The sequence below is a fragment of the Dama dama genome, chromosome 18 (genome assembly GCF_033118175.1).
Source record: "Dama dama isolate Ldn47 chromosome 18, ASM3311817v1, whole genome shotgun sequence".
NCBI classification, from domain to species: Eukaryota; Metazoa; Chordata; class Mammalia; order Artiodactyla; family Cervidae; genus Dama; species Dama dama.
Window position 1 is genome coordinate 50122547 of NC_083698.1, and position 18877 is coordinate 50141423.

The window sequence follows — 18877 nt, forward strand, 5'->3', positions numbered from 1 at the left end:
GTTTTTTGAAAAAATAAACAAAATTGACAAACCATTAGCAAGACTCATTAAGAAACAAAGAGAGAAAAAGCAAATTAACAAAATTAGAAATGAAAATGGAGAGATCACAACAGACAACACTGAAATACAAAGGATCATAAGAGACTACTACCAGCAGCTCTATGCCAATAAAATGGACAACTTGGATGAAATGGACAAATTCTTAGAAAAGTATAACTTTCCAAAACTGAACCAGGAAGAAATAGAAGATCTTAACAGACCCATCACAAGCAAGGAAATCGAAACTGTAATCAGAAATCTTCCAGCAAACAAAAGCCCAGGACCGGATGGCTTCACAGCTGAATTCTACCAAAAATTGAGAGAAGAGCTAACACCTATCTTACTCAAACTCTTCCAGAAAATTGCAGAAGAAGGTAAGCTTCCAAACTCATTCTATGAGGCCACCATCACCCTAATTCCAAAACCAGACAAAGATGCCACAAAAAAAGAAAACTACAGGCCAATATCACTGATGAACATAGATGCAAAAATCCTTAACAAAATTCTAGCAAACAGAATCCAACAACATATTAAAAAAATCATACACCATGACCAAGTGGGCTTTATCCCAGGAATGCAAGGATTCTTTAATATCCGCAAATCAATCAATGTAATACACCACATTAACAAATTGAAAGATAAAAACCATATGATTATCTCAATAGATGCAGAGAAAGCCTTTGACAAAATTCAACACTCATTTATGATTAAAACTCTCCAAAAAGCAGGAATAGAAGGAACATACCTCAACATAATAAAAGCTATATATGACAAACCCACAGCAAGCATCACCCTCAATGGTGAAAAATTGAAGGCATTTCCCCTGAAATCAGGAACAAGACAAGGGTGCCCACTCTCACCACTACTATTCAACATAGTGTTGGAAGTGCTGGCCACAGCAATCAGAGCAGAAAAAGAAGTAAAAGGAATCCAGATAGGAAAAGAAGAAGTAAAACTCTCACTGTTTGCAGATGACATGATCCTCTACATAGAAAACCCTAAAGATTCTACCTTTATTTCTTTCTTAGTTTATGTATTATGCTATTTTTCCATTTTATGATTTTCTTCTTTTTTCAGGCATTATATTTTCATCTCTCCTATTTCTTCATGATCACTTTGGCCTTTTTTATGTTTACTAGTCCTTATTTTAGATTATTACTGTTGTTGTTTAGTCACTCAGTAGTGTTCAACACTTCTGTGACCCCATGGACTGTGGCCCACCAGGTTTGCTCTCCATGGGATTGCCTAGGCAAGAGTACTGGAGTGGGTTGCCATTTCCTTCTCCAGGGAATCTTCCCAATCTGGGGATCAAACCCACATCTCCTGAATTAGGAGGCAGATGCTTTACCACAAAACCACCAGGGAAGTTCCATTTTAGATTATAAATTATTGCAAACATCATCCTTTATTTCTTTAGAGTGTGTATTAGATCAATTTTTAAAACTTGGTTTCATGTAATCTTTTTTTAAAATTTCTAAAATTTTTGCATTTGATGTTATTTCTAACATTAAATGTTGCTGAACTTTTAAAATAATCATTTTTCTTGAATGCTTTGATATTTTGACCTGTAAGCTCAGTTTCTTTAGGGAATACTGGCTACTGTGAAAGGTGTTGTTTATATGGGAATACCAGTTCCCAGTTCATTTTGGTCTCTATGACCTTAGTAGAGAGATATGAAAAATCTAGGGTAGAGAATTTTGGACACCAGGAATCACTGTTGGTCACTTCTCACTTCAAAACAATTTCTTAGATCAAGCATTCACTTTTTTTCTACAGAAAAAATTGTCTTAGGAAAAGACAAGATATGTTCTACCTTGCTGAAAATATTTTATAATAAATTCTTTACTAGGTGTTTTTAAAATTTGTGAGTTTGTTTCTAATAATTATATTTCCCTATTGCTATGTCAATGATTTTGCTTTTCTGAAAAAAGTAATGATTTTTAACCAGAATAATAAATATTTCTTCATAAAATATCTATCCAGTTGCCTACTAGTCTGTAAGATAAAGCCTATACTTAGACTTTAATACTTAAGTAGATTATAACTTTGGTTTGTAAGCCTTTTCTGATATGTATGTAATCTTTAAATTTTCCTTAATATTTTACTCATATCTTTCAATGGAGAAAAGGCTCTTTAGATTATGTGAAATATATTACATATTTTGACATTGAAACCATTGTCTAATGATATTTAAAAAGTAATTAGCCATTTACATGAAATAGAGTAATACGTACAACATAAAATTAAATAGGATATTAATCATTATGCTTCAGGGCATAAATTAGACAATAACCAAGGTCATAGCAAATACCCTCTTCAAACAACACATGAGATGACTCTACATATGGACATCACCAGATGGTCAGTACCGGAACTAGATTGCCTATATTCTTTGCAGTGGAAGATAGAGAAGCTCTATACAGTCAGTAAAAACAAACTGGGAGCTGACTGTGGCTCAAATCATGAACTCCTTATTGCAAAATTCAGAGTGAAATTGAAGAAAGTAGGGAAGACCACTAAGCCATTCAGGTATGACCTAAATCAAATCCCTTACAATTATACAGTGGAAGTGACCAATAGATTCAGGGGATTACATCTGATAGAACAGAGTGCCTTAAGAACTATGGACAGAGATTTGTAACATTGTATAGGAGACAGTGATCAAAACCATCCCCAAGGAAAAAAAAATGCAAAATGGCAAAATGGTTGTCTGAGAAGGACTTACAAATAACGCGGAAAAGAAGACAAGTGAAAGGCAAAGGAGAAAAAGAAAGATATACCCATCTGAATGCAGAGTTCCAAAGAATAGCAAGGAGAGATAAGAAAGCCTTCCTCAGTGATCAATGAAAGAAATAGAGGAAAACAGTAGAATGGGAAAGACTAGAGATCTCTTCAAGAAAATTAGAGATATCAAGGGACTATTTCATGCCAAGATGGGCACAATAAAGGACAGAAATGGTACGGACCCAACAGAAGAGGTCAGGAAGCAGAACAGATGAAGCAGAAGATGTTAAGAAGAGGTAGCAAGAATACCGGAGAGGGCAACGGCAACCCACTCCAGTACTCTTGCCTGGAGAATCCCGTGGACAGAGGAGCCTGGTAGGCTGCAGTCCATGGGGTCGCTGGGAGTCGGACACGACTGGGCAACTTCACTTTCACTTTTCACTTTCATGCATTGGAGAAGGAAATGGCAACCCACTCCAGTGTTCTTGCCTGGAGAATCCCAGGGATGGGGGAGCCTGATGGGCTGCCGTCTATGGGGTCGCACAGAGTTGGACACGACTGAAGTGACTTAGCAGCAGCAGCAGCAGCAGCAAGAATACACAGAACTATGCAAAAGAGATATTAATGATCTAGATAACCTCGATGGTGTGATCACTCACCTAGAGCCAGACATCCTGGAGTGGGAGTCAAGTGGGAGAGCCTTAGGAAGCATCATTATGAACAAAGCTAGTGAGGTGATGGAATTCCAGCTGAGCTATTTCAAATCCTAAAAGATGATGCTATGAAAGTGCTGCGCTCAATATACCAACAAATTGGGAAAACTTGGCAGTGGCCACAGGACTGGAAAAGGCCAGTTTTCATTTCAGTCCCAAAGAAGGACAATGTCAAAGAATGTTCAAACTACAGCACAATTGCACTCATTTCACACACTAGCAAAGTAATACTCAAAATTCTCCAAGTTAGCCTTTCAACAGTAAGTGAACTGAGAACTTCCAAATGTTCAACTGGTTTTCAAAAAGGCAGAGGAATGAGAGACCAAATTGCCAACATCCAATGGATCATAGAAAAAACAAGAAAATTCCAGAAAAACATCTACTTTTGCTTCATTGACTACACTAAAGCCTTTCACTGTGTGGATCACAACAAACTGTGGAAAATTCTTAAGGAGATGGGAATACCAGATCACCTTATCTACCTCCTGATAAAACTATATGCAGGTTAAGAAGAAGCAGTTAGAAATGGAAATGGAACAACGGACTGGTTCAAAATTGGGAAAGGAATACATCAAGGCTGTATATTGCCACTTGGCTTATTTAACTTATATGCAGAGTACATCATGCAAAATGCCAGGCTGGATGAAACACAAGCTGGAATCAAGATTGCAGGGATAAATATCAATAACCTCATATATGCGGATGACACCACCTTTATGGCAGAAAGTGAAGAGGAGCTAAGAGCCTCTTGATGAAAGTGAAAGAGGAGAGTGAAAAATTTGGCTTAAAACTCAACATTCAAAAAACTAGGATCATGACATCCAGTCTCATCTTTTCATGGCAAATGTAGAAACAATGGAAATGATGAGAGACTTTATTTTCTTGGGCTGTAAAATCGCTGCAGATTGTGACTGCAGCCATGAAGTTAGAAGACACTTGCTTCTTGGAAGGAAAGATATGACCAACCTAGACAGCGTATTAAAAAGCAGAAACATTACTTTGCCAGCTAAGGTCCATCTAGTCAAAGCTAGGTTTTTCCAGTAGTCGTGTGTTGATGTGAGAGTTGGACCATGAAGAAGGCTGAGCACCAAAGAATTATGCTTTGAACTGTGGTGTTGGAGAAGACTCTCGAGTCCCTTGGACTGCAAGGAGATCAAACCAGTCCATCCTAAAGGAGATCAATCCTGAATGTTTATTGGAAGGACTGATGCTGAAGCTGAAGCTCCAACGCTTTGGCCACCTGATTCGAAGAGGTGACTCACTGGAAAATATCCTGATGCTGGGAAAGATAGAAGGCATGAGGAGAAGGGGATGACAGAAGATGAGATGTTTGGATGGCATCACCAACTCAATGAACATGAGTCTGATCAACTCCGGGACATGGTGAAGGGCAGAGAAGCCTGGCATGCTGCAGTTCACAGGGTTGCAGAGTCAGACACTACTGGAGCAACTGAAGAACAACAGAAGGTCGGGAGAAGATGTGATAGACCCACAGTTAAGCAGGGTTGAATTCATTATCAGAACTCCAGCCCCACTTCTACAGAAAAATGCATTGGGTACGGTCAGACCAAGTAATATGAACACAGTGAAATGTTTTAGCTAGGAACCTATCACTTTATTGTTGCAGTGCAAATGTAATATGGCTCCTCTTAAACATTTCTACTGTTTCCTACTGCTGCATTGAATCTATCTGATTTCAAGCTTTTTAGAAGAAAATGCCCTTTTCATAGTTCTTTCCCCCTTCTTCCTCCCTCACTCCCTGTCCTTTTGTTCAGCATGTCATTATGTTTCTCAAAGGCAGAGTGCAAATGTACAATTCAGGTTGGTGATGCCTCCACTTATAACCAACAGGGTTTTCAAAAAAGACCTGGAAGCTTTAAAATTCTACATATATAGCTAAATGACTCACATGTTAGGGAAATGTGTGCTTTTAGAATTTGTTTCTAATTGTATTATTCTGATACTTACACTCATCATTTATCCAATTTGATAGGTTTTCTTGTCCCTATTTTTCAGATAAGGAAATTGAGAGGGAATAAATATCTCAGTAGCTCACTTCTAATATCCAAGATGCAAAAACACATTTTAAAACGATGTTGTTGTTCAGTTGCTCAGTCATATCCAACTGTTTGCAACCCCATGGACTGCAGCACACCAGAGTTCCCTGTCCTTCATTGTTATATAATCAATGAATTTATATAAAATAAAGATGAGGAGTCCTGACAGAGTAAATAATGAAAAGAACACAATATATGAAAACATGCATCATAATACCATATGCAATCTATAATGTTCTTGTTGATATGCATATACACTTGTGTATTAGCCTGATTTCCACTGTATTTTCCAAGTACTTTTCCCTCAGAAATATACAATATTAATCACATAATTTAATAGATTATTATTTCAGAAACTAATTTTTGTCTTCATGTGTCCTTTCTTCACAATTATTTTCAGTCTGATTTTATAAGTATTAAAAAAATTTCCTTCAGCTTGGAGTTCTACAAAAAATGGGAATAAGGAGTTAGAGTCTCCATAATAATCTGAATATAGCTTTGTTTGATAGTTTCTTAAAGGAAAGAAAACAGGTACTGCTTATTCGGCTCTTGATTGACTTCCCAGAAATGAAATAAAAATAATTAGAATGGAAATATTTTAAATGTTCAAATCTTGCATTTTAAATGTAGGTTGTTCTGGAATAATAAATATTAACTTGAGTTATGAATATTATTTAAATTTAATTTTCTTAGGAGATCAATCAATAAGCACATTTTCAATAACAAATTGGTACAATTTTGAATTGTGTATAAAGCATCTTAGCTTTCTGAAAAATTACTCCCAAGGAGCACTTTAAGAATTGCAGTGTTGCTATAATTAGATATACCCTATATCCACTTGAGGCAAAGCAGTTTTAGACTACTTTTGGTTACCAGCTGGATATTTATAATAATCTAGAACATTAAGTGTACAATGAGAAAAAGTATGCCTTCCAGGAAGGAAAGAAAGTTTCTCACTTAATTAACAGTATAAAAAACCTCTTGACTGTGAATTGCTGGTAGCACTGATGGTATTAAGAAGGTTTCCAAAATATTCAACTATTATGCCTAATTTATGATGTGTAATGAATTTTCAAGCTTTACTAATATGTATATTGATTTTTGTCTAAAGTGATATTTTTAATCTTATTCGTTTATAACCAGGTAATCTGTTGGATCAAATTCCCATAACCTTGTAAATATTAATAAAAATTTTTCTTCATGAGTGAACTAATTTCTCCTTTTTCTTAAGTACAAATAGCTTTTTTCAACATATCTTATCCACAAGCTTTCCCCAAAGATTTTACAAAGTTAATGCATTTTGATTTTTGTATAGAATAAAATGCTATATATTGCAAGTTACTATTAACAATTGGTCAATTTAAGATAATACAACTAAATATATCAATATTCACCAAAGATTTGATTGATCTTTTCTACCTTTTTCCTTTAAAGGTATCTGGAAGTATTTTGGATGTGTACAGTGGTGAGCAGGAAATTTCACCAGTTAATATGGGCCTTACAAGTGCTTCTTGTCCAAGTAGTCTTCCAATGAAAAGAGAAATTACAGGTAATGTTGCTTTTATAGTTTTCTTTAAGAAAAAATCAGCTCTGTAAGACATGAGTTACATATAATTCCAATCTAAAGACAATTTTTGAAATATTATCAAAATAGTTAGAGTAAGTCTTCTACATATGAACCTTCAAATTGCAAAATATCAAAGATGTGGACGTGTGTTTGCATGTTCAATCAGGTAAGTTAGTTCGCTTGTCTGTCATACTTTGTCACAAGCGTGCATCCTCTTCAAGGGGTTGCGCTTTTGTGTACTTTACTGCACAGTACTGTATGGAGGACGATAGTACAGTATCTTTATCTCAAGTCCAGGATGTCTGAAAGCAAGTGTAAAAGCAGTGTGATTTAGCTGGTACTGCTAAGAATTGCCAGTTATTGTACTGTACTACTGGACTTTCCAAGGTGCTGTACTATAAGATTAAAAAATGTTTTCTTTATTTTGTGTTTTTTTGTGTATTATTTGTGTGGAAAGTATTATTAAACTATTACAGTACAGTACTATATGGCTGATTGTGTTAGTTGGGTACCTAGGCTAATTTTGTTGGACTTAAAAACAAATTGGACTTTTGAGTGCACGCTTGGAAAGGAACTCATTCACAAGTAGGAGGCTTACTGTAGTTAAAATGGAAAACATTTCAAGAGTAAATCCACCTTTTTTTCCTTTATAACAACCAAGCAACAAGTTGGTATAACCTATAACCTACAGTTCAACTCAGTGATTTTAGGAATTGGACAAATACAAATATACACACATAACCTCTAGTCATATGTATATGACAGTTTGACTAAGTTCCACTTTCACTTTGGGCTTCCCTGGTGTCTCAGACAGTAAAGAGTCTGCCTACAGTGTGGGAGACTCAGGTTCGATCCCTGGGTCAGGAAGATCCCCTGCAGAAGGAAATGACAAACCACTTCAGTATTCTTGCCTGGAAAATCCTGCGGATGGAGGACCCTGGCAGACTGCAGTCCATGGGGTTGCAAAGAGTTGGATATGACTGAACAACTTAACTTAGCTAACTTTCACTTAATATAGGTTCATTTTGATATTGCAAATATTCAATTTATTAACATGTTTGCAAAATAACAGATTAATAGATTAGGAAAAAATAGACTTTCCTCTTTTCAACTTGTTTCACAGATTTCATGATTCACATTTAACTTTCTCAAGTGTGTAAAAACCCCTCTGTTTTTAATAATAAATTTCAAAATTGTTACAACTTAAAGGAATTACAGGGGCACTTTCAAGTTTCTTCAATAGGTAGATGAGGAAATAGTCAGAGGAGTTATTTCCCAATGGTATACATCTGATTAGAAGCAAAAGTTGATCAAAATAAGGATCTCCTCACTTACAAGTCTAGTGTTAGTTTCTCCATAAAATAAAATAAAATTTAATAGAAATTTCCATAACATGTTTTTAGTTCAGCACTCAAACATTGATCTTTGAGTATATTTCTTTAGTTAATATCAGCATTTTTAATAAATGCAATGTTTCTATTCTTGGAATCTAACAAATGACTCAAAAATATCTATGCATTCAAATTATTTAGAGTAAAATTAATTAATTTAATCTCAAATAATCAAAATTTAATAAATATATTTATATATTTCTATTTTAAAACTAGAATAATTCATAGAACATTGTATTAATTATCTATTGCTATATAACAAAGTACCCCAAACTTAACAGGTTGAAATAATAAATGTTAATTATCTCATACAATCTCTAGATTTCAGAAATCCAGGGGTGATTTATAAAATTGCTTCTAGCTCAGAGCCTTGTGTAAGGTTGCAGTCAAGATGTTGGCCAGAGATACAGATATTTGCCACTTGACAGGCTGGAGGATGCACTCTCAAGATGGTTCACTCACACATCTTTCTAGTCAGTGCTGCTTGGTTCTTTACCATGTAGAACTCTCCACAGGGCTGCTCAAGTGTCCTCATGATATGACAAGTAGTGACTCTAGGAACACCCAAGGGGGAAGCTGAAAATGTCTTTTATGACCTAGTCTTGAAAGCCACACTAATCATTTCCACAATATTATATCAGTTTCACAGATCAATCCTATTCAGTGTGGAAGGGAACCATCAAAGGTATGATTATCATGAATGAGAATCATGGTGGGCCAGTTTGGAGTCTGACTATCACAAGTGCTTACAACCACATAGCACATAAAGTGTCTGTTACTTAAAGTATGGATTTGTTTGATAGGAATATGAGAAATGTAGTTAGTTTCAATTCTTTGAATTTATAAATCATAATTATTTATAAAAAATGTAGGTTGTGAAAATTTAGGTTGAAATAATTTTGAATAATCTTAAAGTTCTGAGAACAATTCTAATAAAAATGATTAAGCAGGTTAATATTTACTGTATGCTCTACTTCTTTTAATCATAACAATGATATTTAGTAGGTATCATACCAACTTCACAGATGAGAACTTAGGTAACAGACCCCAAGGCTACTAAATGGAGGGCCAGAATATAAATTCAGGTTTTACTATTTAAATCCCATAGATTTTGCCACTGTCTTCTTACTAATATGTTGTTTCAAATTTCTAAATATTTGCAAAAATTTTTGTTATACCACCTGGAGTAGTAATATTATATTTTCACTTGTATTTCTGAATTTTGTTGAATGGAAGGATTGTAAGGTAGAAATAAGTACTGTTTCAATTATTTTCCTTTTGATCAGAAACAGATACTCGAGCTTTGGCAAAGGAGAGACGAAAAAAGGACAACCACAACCTCAGTGAGTATATTTTCCTTTTTTCTAAGCAAAATGAATCAATGCAAGAGGAAATGCAAGGAGGTAAACTGTGTGGTGTTTTATTGTTGCCTGTATATATTTTGAAGTCAGATGACCAAAATTAAGTGTACATGCTCACTAGTAGAGCTATTTGGGGGCAATTTAGACAATGCAAACTCTCAAAAAAGCTAGACATTTATATGAAGTGAAACATCTCAAGTTCTCTCCTTGATCATTTTCTCTCTCTGAAGAAGAATACTAATGAGGAAGATGAGTGCACTGAGTTACATTTGAACTCAATTGACTCCAAAGTTTAAAGAGATAAAAGTGACTTTAGAAAATGTACGCCATTCAGCCAAAAGTCACACCAAACTCGTAGACACCTCAAAACTCACTACTGGACACATCATTGCACTCCAGAGAGAAGAGATCCAGCTCCACACCCCCCCAGAACATCAACACAAGCTACCCTAACTGGGAAACCTTGACAAGCCACTAGTCCAACCCCACCCACAGGGAGCAACCTCCACAATAAAGAGGAACCACAAACTTCTAGCATAAAGAAAGGCCACCCCAAACACAGCAATCTAAACAAAATGAAAAGGCAGAAAAATATTCAGTAGGTAAAGGAGCATGATAAATGCCCACCAAACCAAACCAAAGAGGGGGAGATAGGGAGTCTACCTGAAAAAGAATTCAGAATAGTGAGAGTAAAGATGATTCAAAATCTTGAAAACAAAATATAGTTACAGATAAATAGACTGGAGATAAGGATTGAGAAGGTACAAGAAATGTTTAACAAGGACCTAGAAGAAGTAAAAAAGAGTCAGTCAATAATGAATAATGCAATAATTGAGATCAAAAGCACTCTGGAAGGAACCAACCGTAGAATAACTGAGGCAGCTGATAAGTGAGGCGGAAGATAGAATGGTGGAAATAAGTGAAGCAGAGAGGAAAAAAGAAAAAAAGGATTAAAAGAAATGAGGACAACCTCAGAGACCTCTGGGACAATATTAAATGCCCCAACATTTGAATCATAGGAGTCCCAGAAGAATAAGACAAAAAGAGAGGCCATGAGAAAATACTTGAGGAAATTATAGTTAAAAACTTCCCTACAATGGGGAAGGAAATAGCCACCCAAGTCCAAGAAACCCAGAGAGACCCGAACAGGATAAACCCAAGGCAAAACAGCCCAAGACACATATTAATCAAATTAACAAAGATCACACACAAAGAGCAAATATTAAAAGCAGCAAGGGAAAAACAACAAATAACACACAAGGGGATTCCTATAAGGATAAGAGCTGATCTTTCAACAGAAACTCTTCAGGCCAGAAGGAAATGTCAAGACATACTTTAAGTGATGAAAGAGAAAAACCTACAACCCAGATTACTATACCCAGCAAGGATCTCATTCAAATATGAAGGAGAAATCAAAAGCTTTACAGACAAGCAAAAGCTGAGAGAATTCAGCACGAACAAACCAGCTGTTCAACAAATGCTAAAGGATCTCCTGTAGACAGGAAACACAGAAAAGGTTTATGAGCTCGAACCCAAAGCAACGAAGTAAATCACAATGGGATCATACTTATCAATAATTACCTTAAATGTAAGTGGGTTGAATGCCCCAACCAAAAGACAAAGACTGGCTGGATGGATACAAAAACAAGACCCCTATATATGCTGTCTACAAGAGACCCACCTCAAAACAACGTACACATACAGACTGAAAGTGAAGGGCTAGAAAAAGATATTTCATGCAAATGGAGATCAAAAGAATCCAGGACTAGCAATACTCACATCAGATAAAATAGACTTTGAAATAAAGGGCATGAAAAGAGACAAAGAAGGACACTACATAATGATCAAAGGATTAATCCAAGAAGAAGATATAACAATTATAAATATATATGCACTCAACATAGGAGCACTGCAATAAGTAAGGCAAAAGCTAGCAAGTATGAAAGAGGAAATTAACAGTAACACAATAATAGTGGGAGACTTTAAACTCCACTCACACCTATAGATAGATCAACTAAACAGAAAATTAGCACGGAAGCACAAGCTCTAAATGATACAATGGACCAGTTAGACCTAATTGATATCTATAGGACATTTCACCCCAAAACAATGAATTTCACATTTTTCTCAAGTGCACACGGAATCATCTCCAGGATAGATCACATCCTGAACCATAAATCTAGCCTTGGTAAATTAAAAAAAAAAAAAAATGGAAATCATTTCAAGCATCTTTTCTGATCACAATGTGGTAAGATTAGATGTCAACTATGGGGGGAAAAAAGCTATTAAAAACACAAACATATGGAGGCTAAACAACACACTTCTGAATAACCAACAAATCACAGAAGAAATCAAAGTATGCATAGAAATGAATGTAAATGAAAACATGACAACCCCAAACCTATGAGATTCAGTAAAAGCACTGCTAAGGGGAGAGTTCATAGCAATACAAGCTTACCTCAAGAAACAAGAGAAAAATCAAATAAATAACCTAACTTTACACCTAAAGCAACTAGAAAAAGAAGAAATGAAGAACCCCAGGGTTAATAGAAGGAAAGAAATAATAAAAATTAGGGCAGAAATAAGTGAAAAAGAAACAAGGAGGCTATGGCAAAAATCAACAAAACTGAAAGCTGGTTCTTTGGGAAGATAAATAAAATAGACAAACCATTAGCTGGACTCATCAAGAAAAAAGAAAAGAGAGAAGAATCAAATCAACAAAATTAGAAATAAAAATGGAGAAAACACAACAGACAACAAAGAAATACAAAGGATCATAAGAGACTACTACCAGTAACTATATGCTAATAAAATGGAAAACCTGGAAGAAATGGACAAATTCTTAGAAAAGTATAACCTTCCAAAACTGAACCAGGAAGAAATAGAAAATCTTAACAGACCCATCACAAGTGTGGAAATCAAAACTATAGTCAAAATTCTTCCAACAAACAGAAGTCCAAGACCAGATGACTTCACAGCTGAATTCTACCAAAAATTTAAAGAAGAGCTAACACCTATCCTACTCAAACTCTTCTGGAAAATTGCAGAGGAAGATAAACTCCCAAGCTCATTCCATGACACCACCATCACCCTAATACCAAAAGCGAAGATGCCACAAAAAAAGAAAACTACAGGCCAATATCACTGATAAACATAGATGCAAAAATCCTTAACAAAATCTAGCAAACAGAATCCAACAACATATTAAAAAGATTATACCTCATGACCAAGTGGATTTTATCCCAGGGATGCAAGGATTCTTCAATATTCACAAATCAATCAATATGATACACCACACCAAATTAAAAAATAAAAACCATATGATTATCTCAGTAGATGCTGAGAAAGGCTTTGACATAATTCAACGTCCATTTATGATAATAACCCTCTAGAAAGCAGGCATAGAAGGAACATACCTCAACATAATAAAAGCCATATATGATAAACCCATAGCAAACATTATTCTCAATGGTGAAAAATTGAAAGCATTTCCCCTAAGGTCAGGAACAAGACAAGAGTGCCCACTCTCACCACTACTGTTCAACATAGTTTTGGAAGTTTTAGCCACAGCAATCAGAGAAGCAAAAGAAATAAAATGAATCCAGACTGGAAAAGAAGTAAAACAGATGACATGATCCTCTACATAGAAAACCCTAAAGACACCACCAGAAAATTACTAGAGCTAATCAATGAATATAGTAAAGTTGCAGGATATAAAATTAACACACAGAAAACCCTTACATTCCTGTACACCAACAATGAGAAAACTGAAAAAGAAATTAAGGAAACAATTCCATTCACCATTGCAGCAAAAAGAATAAAATACTTAGGAATAAATCTACCTAAAGAAACAAAAAACCTATGTATAGAAAACTATAAAACACTGATTAAAGAAATCAAAGATTATACAAATATATGGATAAATATACCATGTTTATGAATCAGAAGAGTCAGTATAGTGAAAATGAGTATATTACCCACAATAATCTATAAATTCAGTGCAATCCCTATCAAGCTACCAACAGTATTTTTCAGAGAACTAGAACAAATAATTTCACAATTTGTATGGAAATACAAAAAACCTCAAATAGCCAAAGCCATCTTGAGAAAGAAGAATGGAACTGAAGAATCAACCTTCCTGACTTCAGACTATACTACAAAGCTACAGTCATCAAGACAGTATGGTACTGGCACAAAGACAGAAATATAGATTAATGGAACAAAATAGAAAGTTCAGAGATAAATCCACACACATATGGACACCTTATTTTTGGCAAAGTAGTCAAGAATATACAATGGAGAAAAGACAATCTCTTTAACAAGCAGTCCTGGGAAAACTGGTCAACAGCTTGTAAAAGAATGAAACTAGAAAACTTTCTAACACCATACACAAAAATAAACTCAAAATGGATTAAAGATATAAATGTAAGACCAGAAACTGTAAAACTCCTAGAGGAAAACATAGGCAAAACACTCTCTGACATAAATCACAGCAGGATCCTCTATGACCCACCTCCCAGAGTAAAGGAAATAAAAGCAAAAATAAACAAATGGGACCTAATTAAACTTAAAAGCTTTTGCACAAGGTGAAAAGCAAGGTGAAAAGACACCCTTCAGAAAGGTAGAAAGTAATAGCAAGTGAAGCAACAGACAAAGAATTAATCTCAAACATATATAAGCAGCTCATGCAGCTCAATTCTGGAAAAATAAATGACCCAATCAAAAAATGGGCCAAAGAACTAAACAGACATTTCTCCAAAGAAGACATATAGATGGCTAACAAACACATGAAAAGATGCTTAACATTACTCGTTATCAGAGAAATGCAAATCAAAACCACAATGAGGTACCATCTCATGCCAGTCAGAATGGCTGCTATCAAAAAATCTAGAAACAATAAATGCTAGAGAGGGTGCAGATAAAAGGGAACACTTTTACACTGTTGGTGGGAATGCAAACTAGTACAGCCACTATGGAGAACAGTGTGGAGATGCCTTAAAAAACTGAAATTAGAACTGCCATATGACCCAGCAATCCAACTGTAGGACATATACACTGAGGAAACCAGAATGGAAAGAGACACGCATACCCCAATGTTCATTGCAGCACTGTTTACATTAGCTAGGACATGGAAGCAACCTAGATGCCCGTTGGCAGATGAATGGATAAGAAAGCAGTGGTACATATACACAGTGGAATATTACTCAGCTATTAAAAAGACTGCATTTGAATCAGTTCTAATGAGGTGGATGAAACTGGAGCCTATTATACACAGTGAAGTAAGTCAGAAAGAAAAACACCAATACAGTATATTAATGCATATATATGGAATTTAGAAAGATGGTAATGATGACCCTATATGTGAGACAGCAAAAGAGACACAGATGTAAAGAACAGACTTTTGGACTCTGTGGGAGAAGGCAAAGGTGGGATTATTTGAGAGAATAGCACTGAAACATGTATATTGCTAAACATGAAATAGATTGTCAGTCCAGGTTTGATGCATGAGACAGGGCGCTCAGGGCTGGTGCACTGGGATGACCCTGAGGGATGGGATGGGGAGGGAGGTGGGAGGGGGGTTCAGGATGGGGAACACATGTACACCCATGGCGGATTCAAGTCATTGTATAGCAGAAACCACTACAATATTGTAAAGTAATTAGCCTCCAATTAAAATAAATAAATTAATTAAAAAAAAAAGAAAATGTACTTCATTTAAATAGCTAGAAATGTAACACCAGGTTCTTATCTTTCTGCGTCAATCTGCTCCTCCTTTCCTAATGATAAGTTATTTTAAAATACTGCTTATGTTGTACTACTGAATTCTACTACTGTCACAAAAAAATTGGCAGTGGGGCTCTGATGCCTTCCTGGAGGTTCATTTGTCTTCAATAATGGGTCACATGAGGTGAGTAAATGCATTCAAGAGAAGTTGTCTAGGGGCAAGGTGAGCTTTAAAGGGCTTTTTCATGTCTCTTAAGATAGTGCTTAACTATCTTAAGTAAGCTTGACTAGTTGAGTGTGAAGCATTTTTGTTCTGAGAACCAAATAAAAAATGAGAAAAGAATGCAATGAAAATAAATAAAATCTTTAAAGCTCTAAAATCAGGAATTTCCTTACATGTGGTTAGCTAAAATTGATGCTACATGTACCAGCAAATTTGGAAAACTCACAGCACTGGAAAAGATGTTTTCATTCCAATCCCAAAAAAGGCAATGCCAAAGAATGCTCAAACTACCACACAATTGCACTCATCTCACACACTAGCAAAGTAATGCCTAAAATTCTGCAAGCCAGGCTTCAACAGTATGTGAACCATGAACTTCCAGATATTCAAGCTGGATTTAGAAAAGGCAGAGGAACCAGAGATCAAATTGCCAACATCCACTGGATCATCAGAAAAGCAAGAGAGTTCCAGAAAAACATCTACTTCTGCTTTATTGACTATGCCAAAGCCTTTGACTGTGTGGATCACCACAAACTGTGGAAAATTCTTCAAGAGATGGGAATTCCAGACCACCTGACCTGTTTCCTGAGAAATCTGTATGCAGGTCAGGAAGCAACAGTTAGAACTGGACATGGAACAACAATCTGGTTCCATATTGGGAAAGGAGTACATCTAAGCTGTATATTGCCACCCTGCTTATTTAACTTATATGCAGAATACATCATGAGAAACATTGGGCTGGATGAAGCACAAGCTGGAATCAAGATTTCTGGGAGAAATATCAATAACCTCAGATATGCAGATGACACCACCCTTATGGCAGAAAGTGAAGAAGAACTAAAGAACCTCTTGATAAAAGTGAAAGAGGAGAGTGAAAAAGTTGGCTTAAAAATCAACATTCAGTAAACTAAGATCATGGCATCTGGTCCCATCCCTTCATGGCAAATAGATGGGGAAACAATGGAAATAGTGGCGGACTTTGTTCTGGGGGCTCCAAAATCACTGCAGATGGTGACTGAAGCCATGAAATTAAAAGATGCTTACTCTTTGGAAGAAAAGTTTTGACCAACCTAGATAGCATATTAAAAAGCAGAGACATTACTTTGCCAACAAAGGTCTGTCTGGTCATGTATGGATGTGAGAGTTGGACTATAAAGAAAGCTGAGCACCAAAGAATTGATGCTTTTGAACTGTGGTATTGGAGAAGACTCTTGAGAGTCCTTTGGACTGCAAGGAGATCCAACCAGTCCATCCTAAAGGAAATCAGTCCTGGGTGTTCAATGGAAGGATTGATGTTGAAGCTGAAACTCCAATATTTTGGCCACCTGATGCGAAGAACTGACTCATTAGAAAAGACCCTGATGCTGGGAAGAATTGAAGGCAGGAGGAGAAGGGGACGACAGAGAACGAGATGGTTGGATGGCATCACAGACTCAATGGACATGAGTTTGAGTAAACTCAGGGATTTGGTGATGGACAGGGAGGCCTGGCGTGCTGCAGTCCATGGGGTCGCAAAGAGTTGGACACGACTGAGCGACTGAACTGAATTATACCTGTGAAACCTGCATCTATCTGTTCATAAAGCACCCGTCTTCATCAGAGGGTAGGCTGACTATATGAAGAGGAGAAGGCTAACCCATGGTTATTACAGTCCTTAGAGTAGTTGTGGAAAGGGAAATGATTTGCTTCTGATTACATAGTGGCAGAGCAGACAAGCATTGGTGCATTTTGTGAGACAAGAACCTGAAAGACAGAACTAGTTGTTAACAGAAAGAAGTAACACATCAAGGAACTAAAGCCTTCTCTCTTAGTTTTAAGGCCACTATTACCTTCCTTTCTCCTTTCTTCTCTCCTCTATGTTTGCACTTTAAATAACAGGCCATTTAATGTAAAGTATGATAGGTGCCTGGTATGATCATTATAGATGGCTCAGTGGTAAAGAATCCACCCTCACTACAGAAGGCGTAGAAGACATGGGTTCAATCCCTGGGTTGGGAATGTCCCCTGGAGCAGGAGATGGCACCCCACTCCAGTATTCTTGCCTGGAAAATATCACGGGCAGAGGAGCCTGGCAGACTGCAGTCCATAGGGTCGCAAAAAGTCAGACACACAGAGTGACTGAGCATACACATGCACACACATGATCATTATAGAAGTATTTTCTACTAATGATCTGGATTACTTGGTGATCTTACTTTTTGGAGCTATCAATGTTACCAAAAATTAATATCACATTTTAAGTATGAATCTAAATATCCCCTAACATTTGTGAGGATTGTGGCTAGAGGACAAATAAGGTCCCACTTAACAAATGTGTCAATACTTAAAAGCTATAACTCAAGCTAGAAATACTAAATTATGTTCTATCCTTCCTAAAGATAGGAAGGCCAGGTTTGAAGTATGAGTTCTCAGATCCTCAGAATTTTGTATAAGTACTGCACCACTAACGGATTGGGCCACTGGATCTCCACTTGATCCTTGAAATTTTGAGTGGGAAAGTCATGGTGGGGCAATGTCAGCCCTTACTCAATGGCCCCTTTCACTTCTCTTTCTATGCCCTATTATATTCTATGGTGCTTATGACCTCAAACATGAGTGTGAACCCCTCATCTTGTATATTCAAATTCCATACATATCTGCAAACAATTGACCCTTGTCTGTATCTTGGGCCTGGGGTGAGCACCTTGGTGTCATGATCTTCCTTCAGGAGGATGAACCTGGGACATAGCCGGCACAGGCTCAGGGCATTTGGGAGAATATTCCTGGTGTAAATTACCCAGAGTGTAGTTTAGAAGGGAGAGCCCTTTGCCCTGTGGCTGCCTTGCTCAGTGAGGATGGATGTGGTAAGAGAAGGCAAAGGGGACCCTCAACTATGGAGTCTGGAAAAGAGGCACCTGTTGCCTGTTTCTAAGGACAGGAATGAATGAATATATCGAAAACTGTGTAAAGAGTGAAATCACATATAACATGAAGCGATTTAGTAATTTCTTAAAGCTTGACTCCTTTACAAACAACTAGTACTGGATATGAAAACAGTGGGAAAACAAACTTCTCATTATAATTAGTCATTAAAATTTT

At 36.4% G+C, this 18877-nt stretch overlaps 1 protein-coding gene across 5 annotated transcripts in view; it reads left to right on the forward strand.

Annotated features, from left to right (window-relative positions):
• TFEC (transcription factor EC) overlaps nucleotides 1-18877 on the forward strand; it is a 223564-nt gene that overhangs the window by 193769 nt on the left and 10918 nt on the right. For all 5 annotated transcript variants that reach the window (XM_061165319.1, XM_061165315.1, XM_061165316.1 and 2 more), the window contains 2 exons: nucleotides 6968-7082; nucleotides 9778-9834. In XM_061165319.1, coding sequence (XP_061021302.1) covers nucleotides 6968-7082; nucleotides 9778-9834 — 172 coding nt within the window. The remainder of the gene's footprint in view (nucleotides 1-6967; nucleotides 7083-9777; nucleotides 9835-18877) is intronic.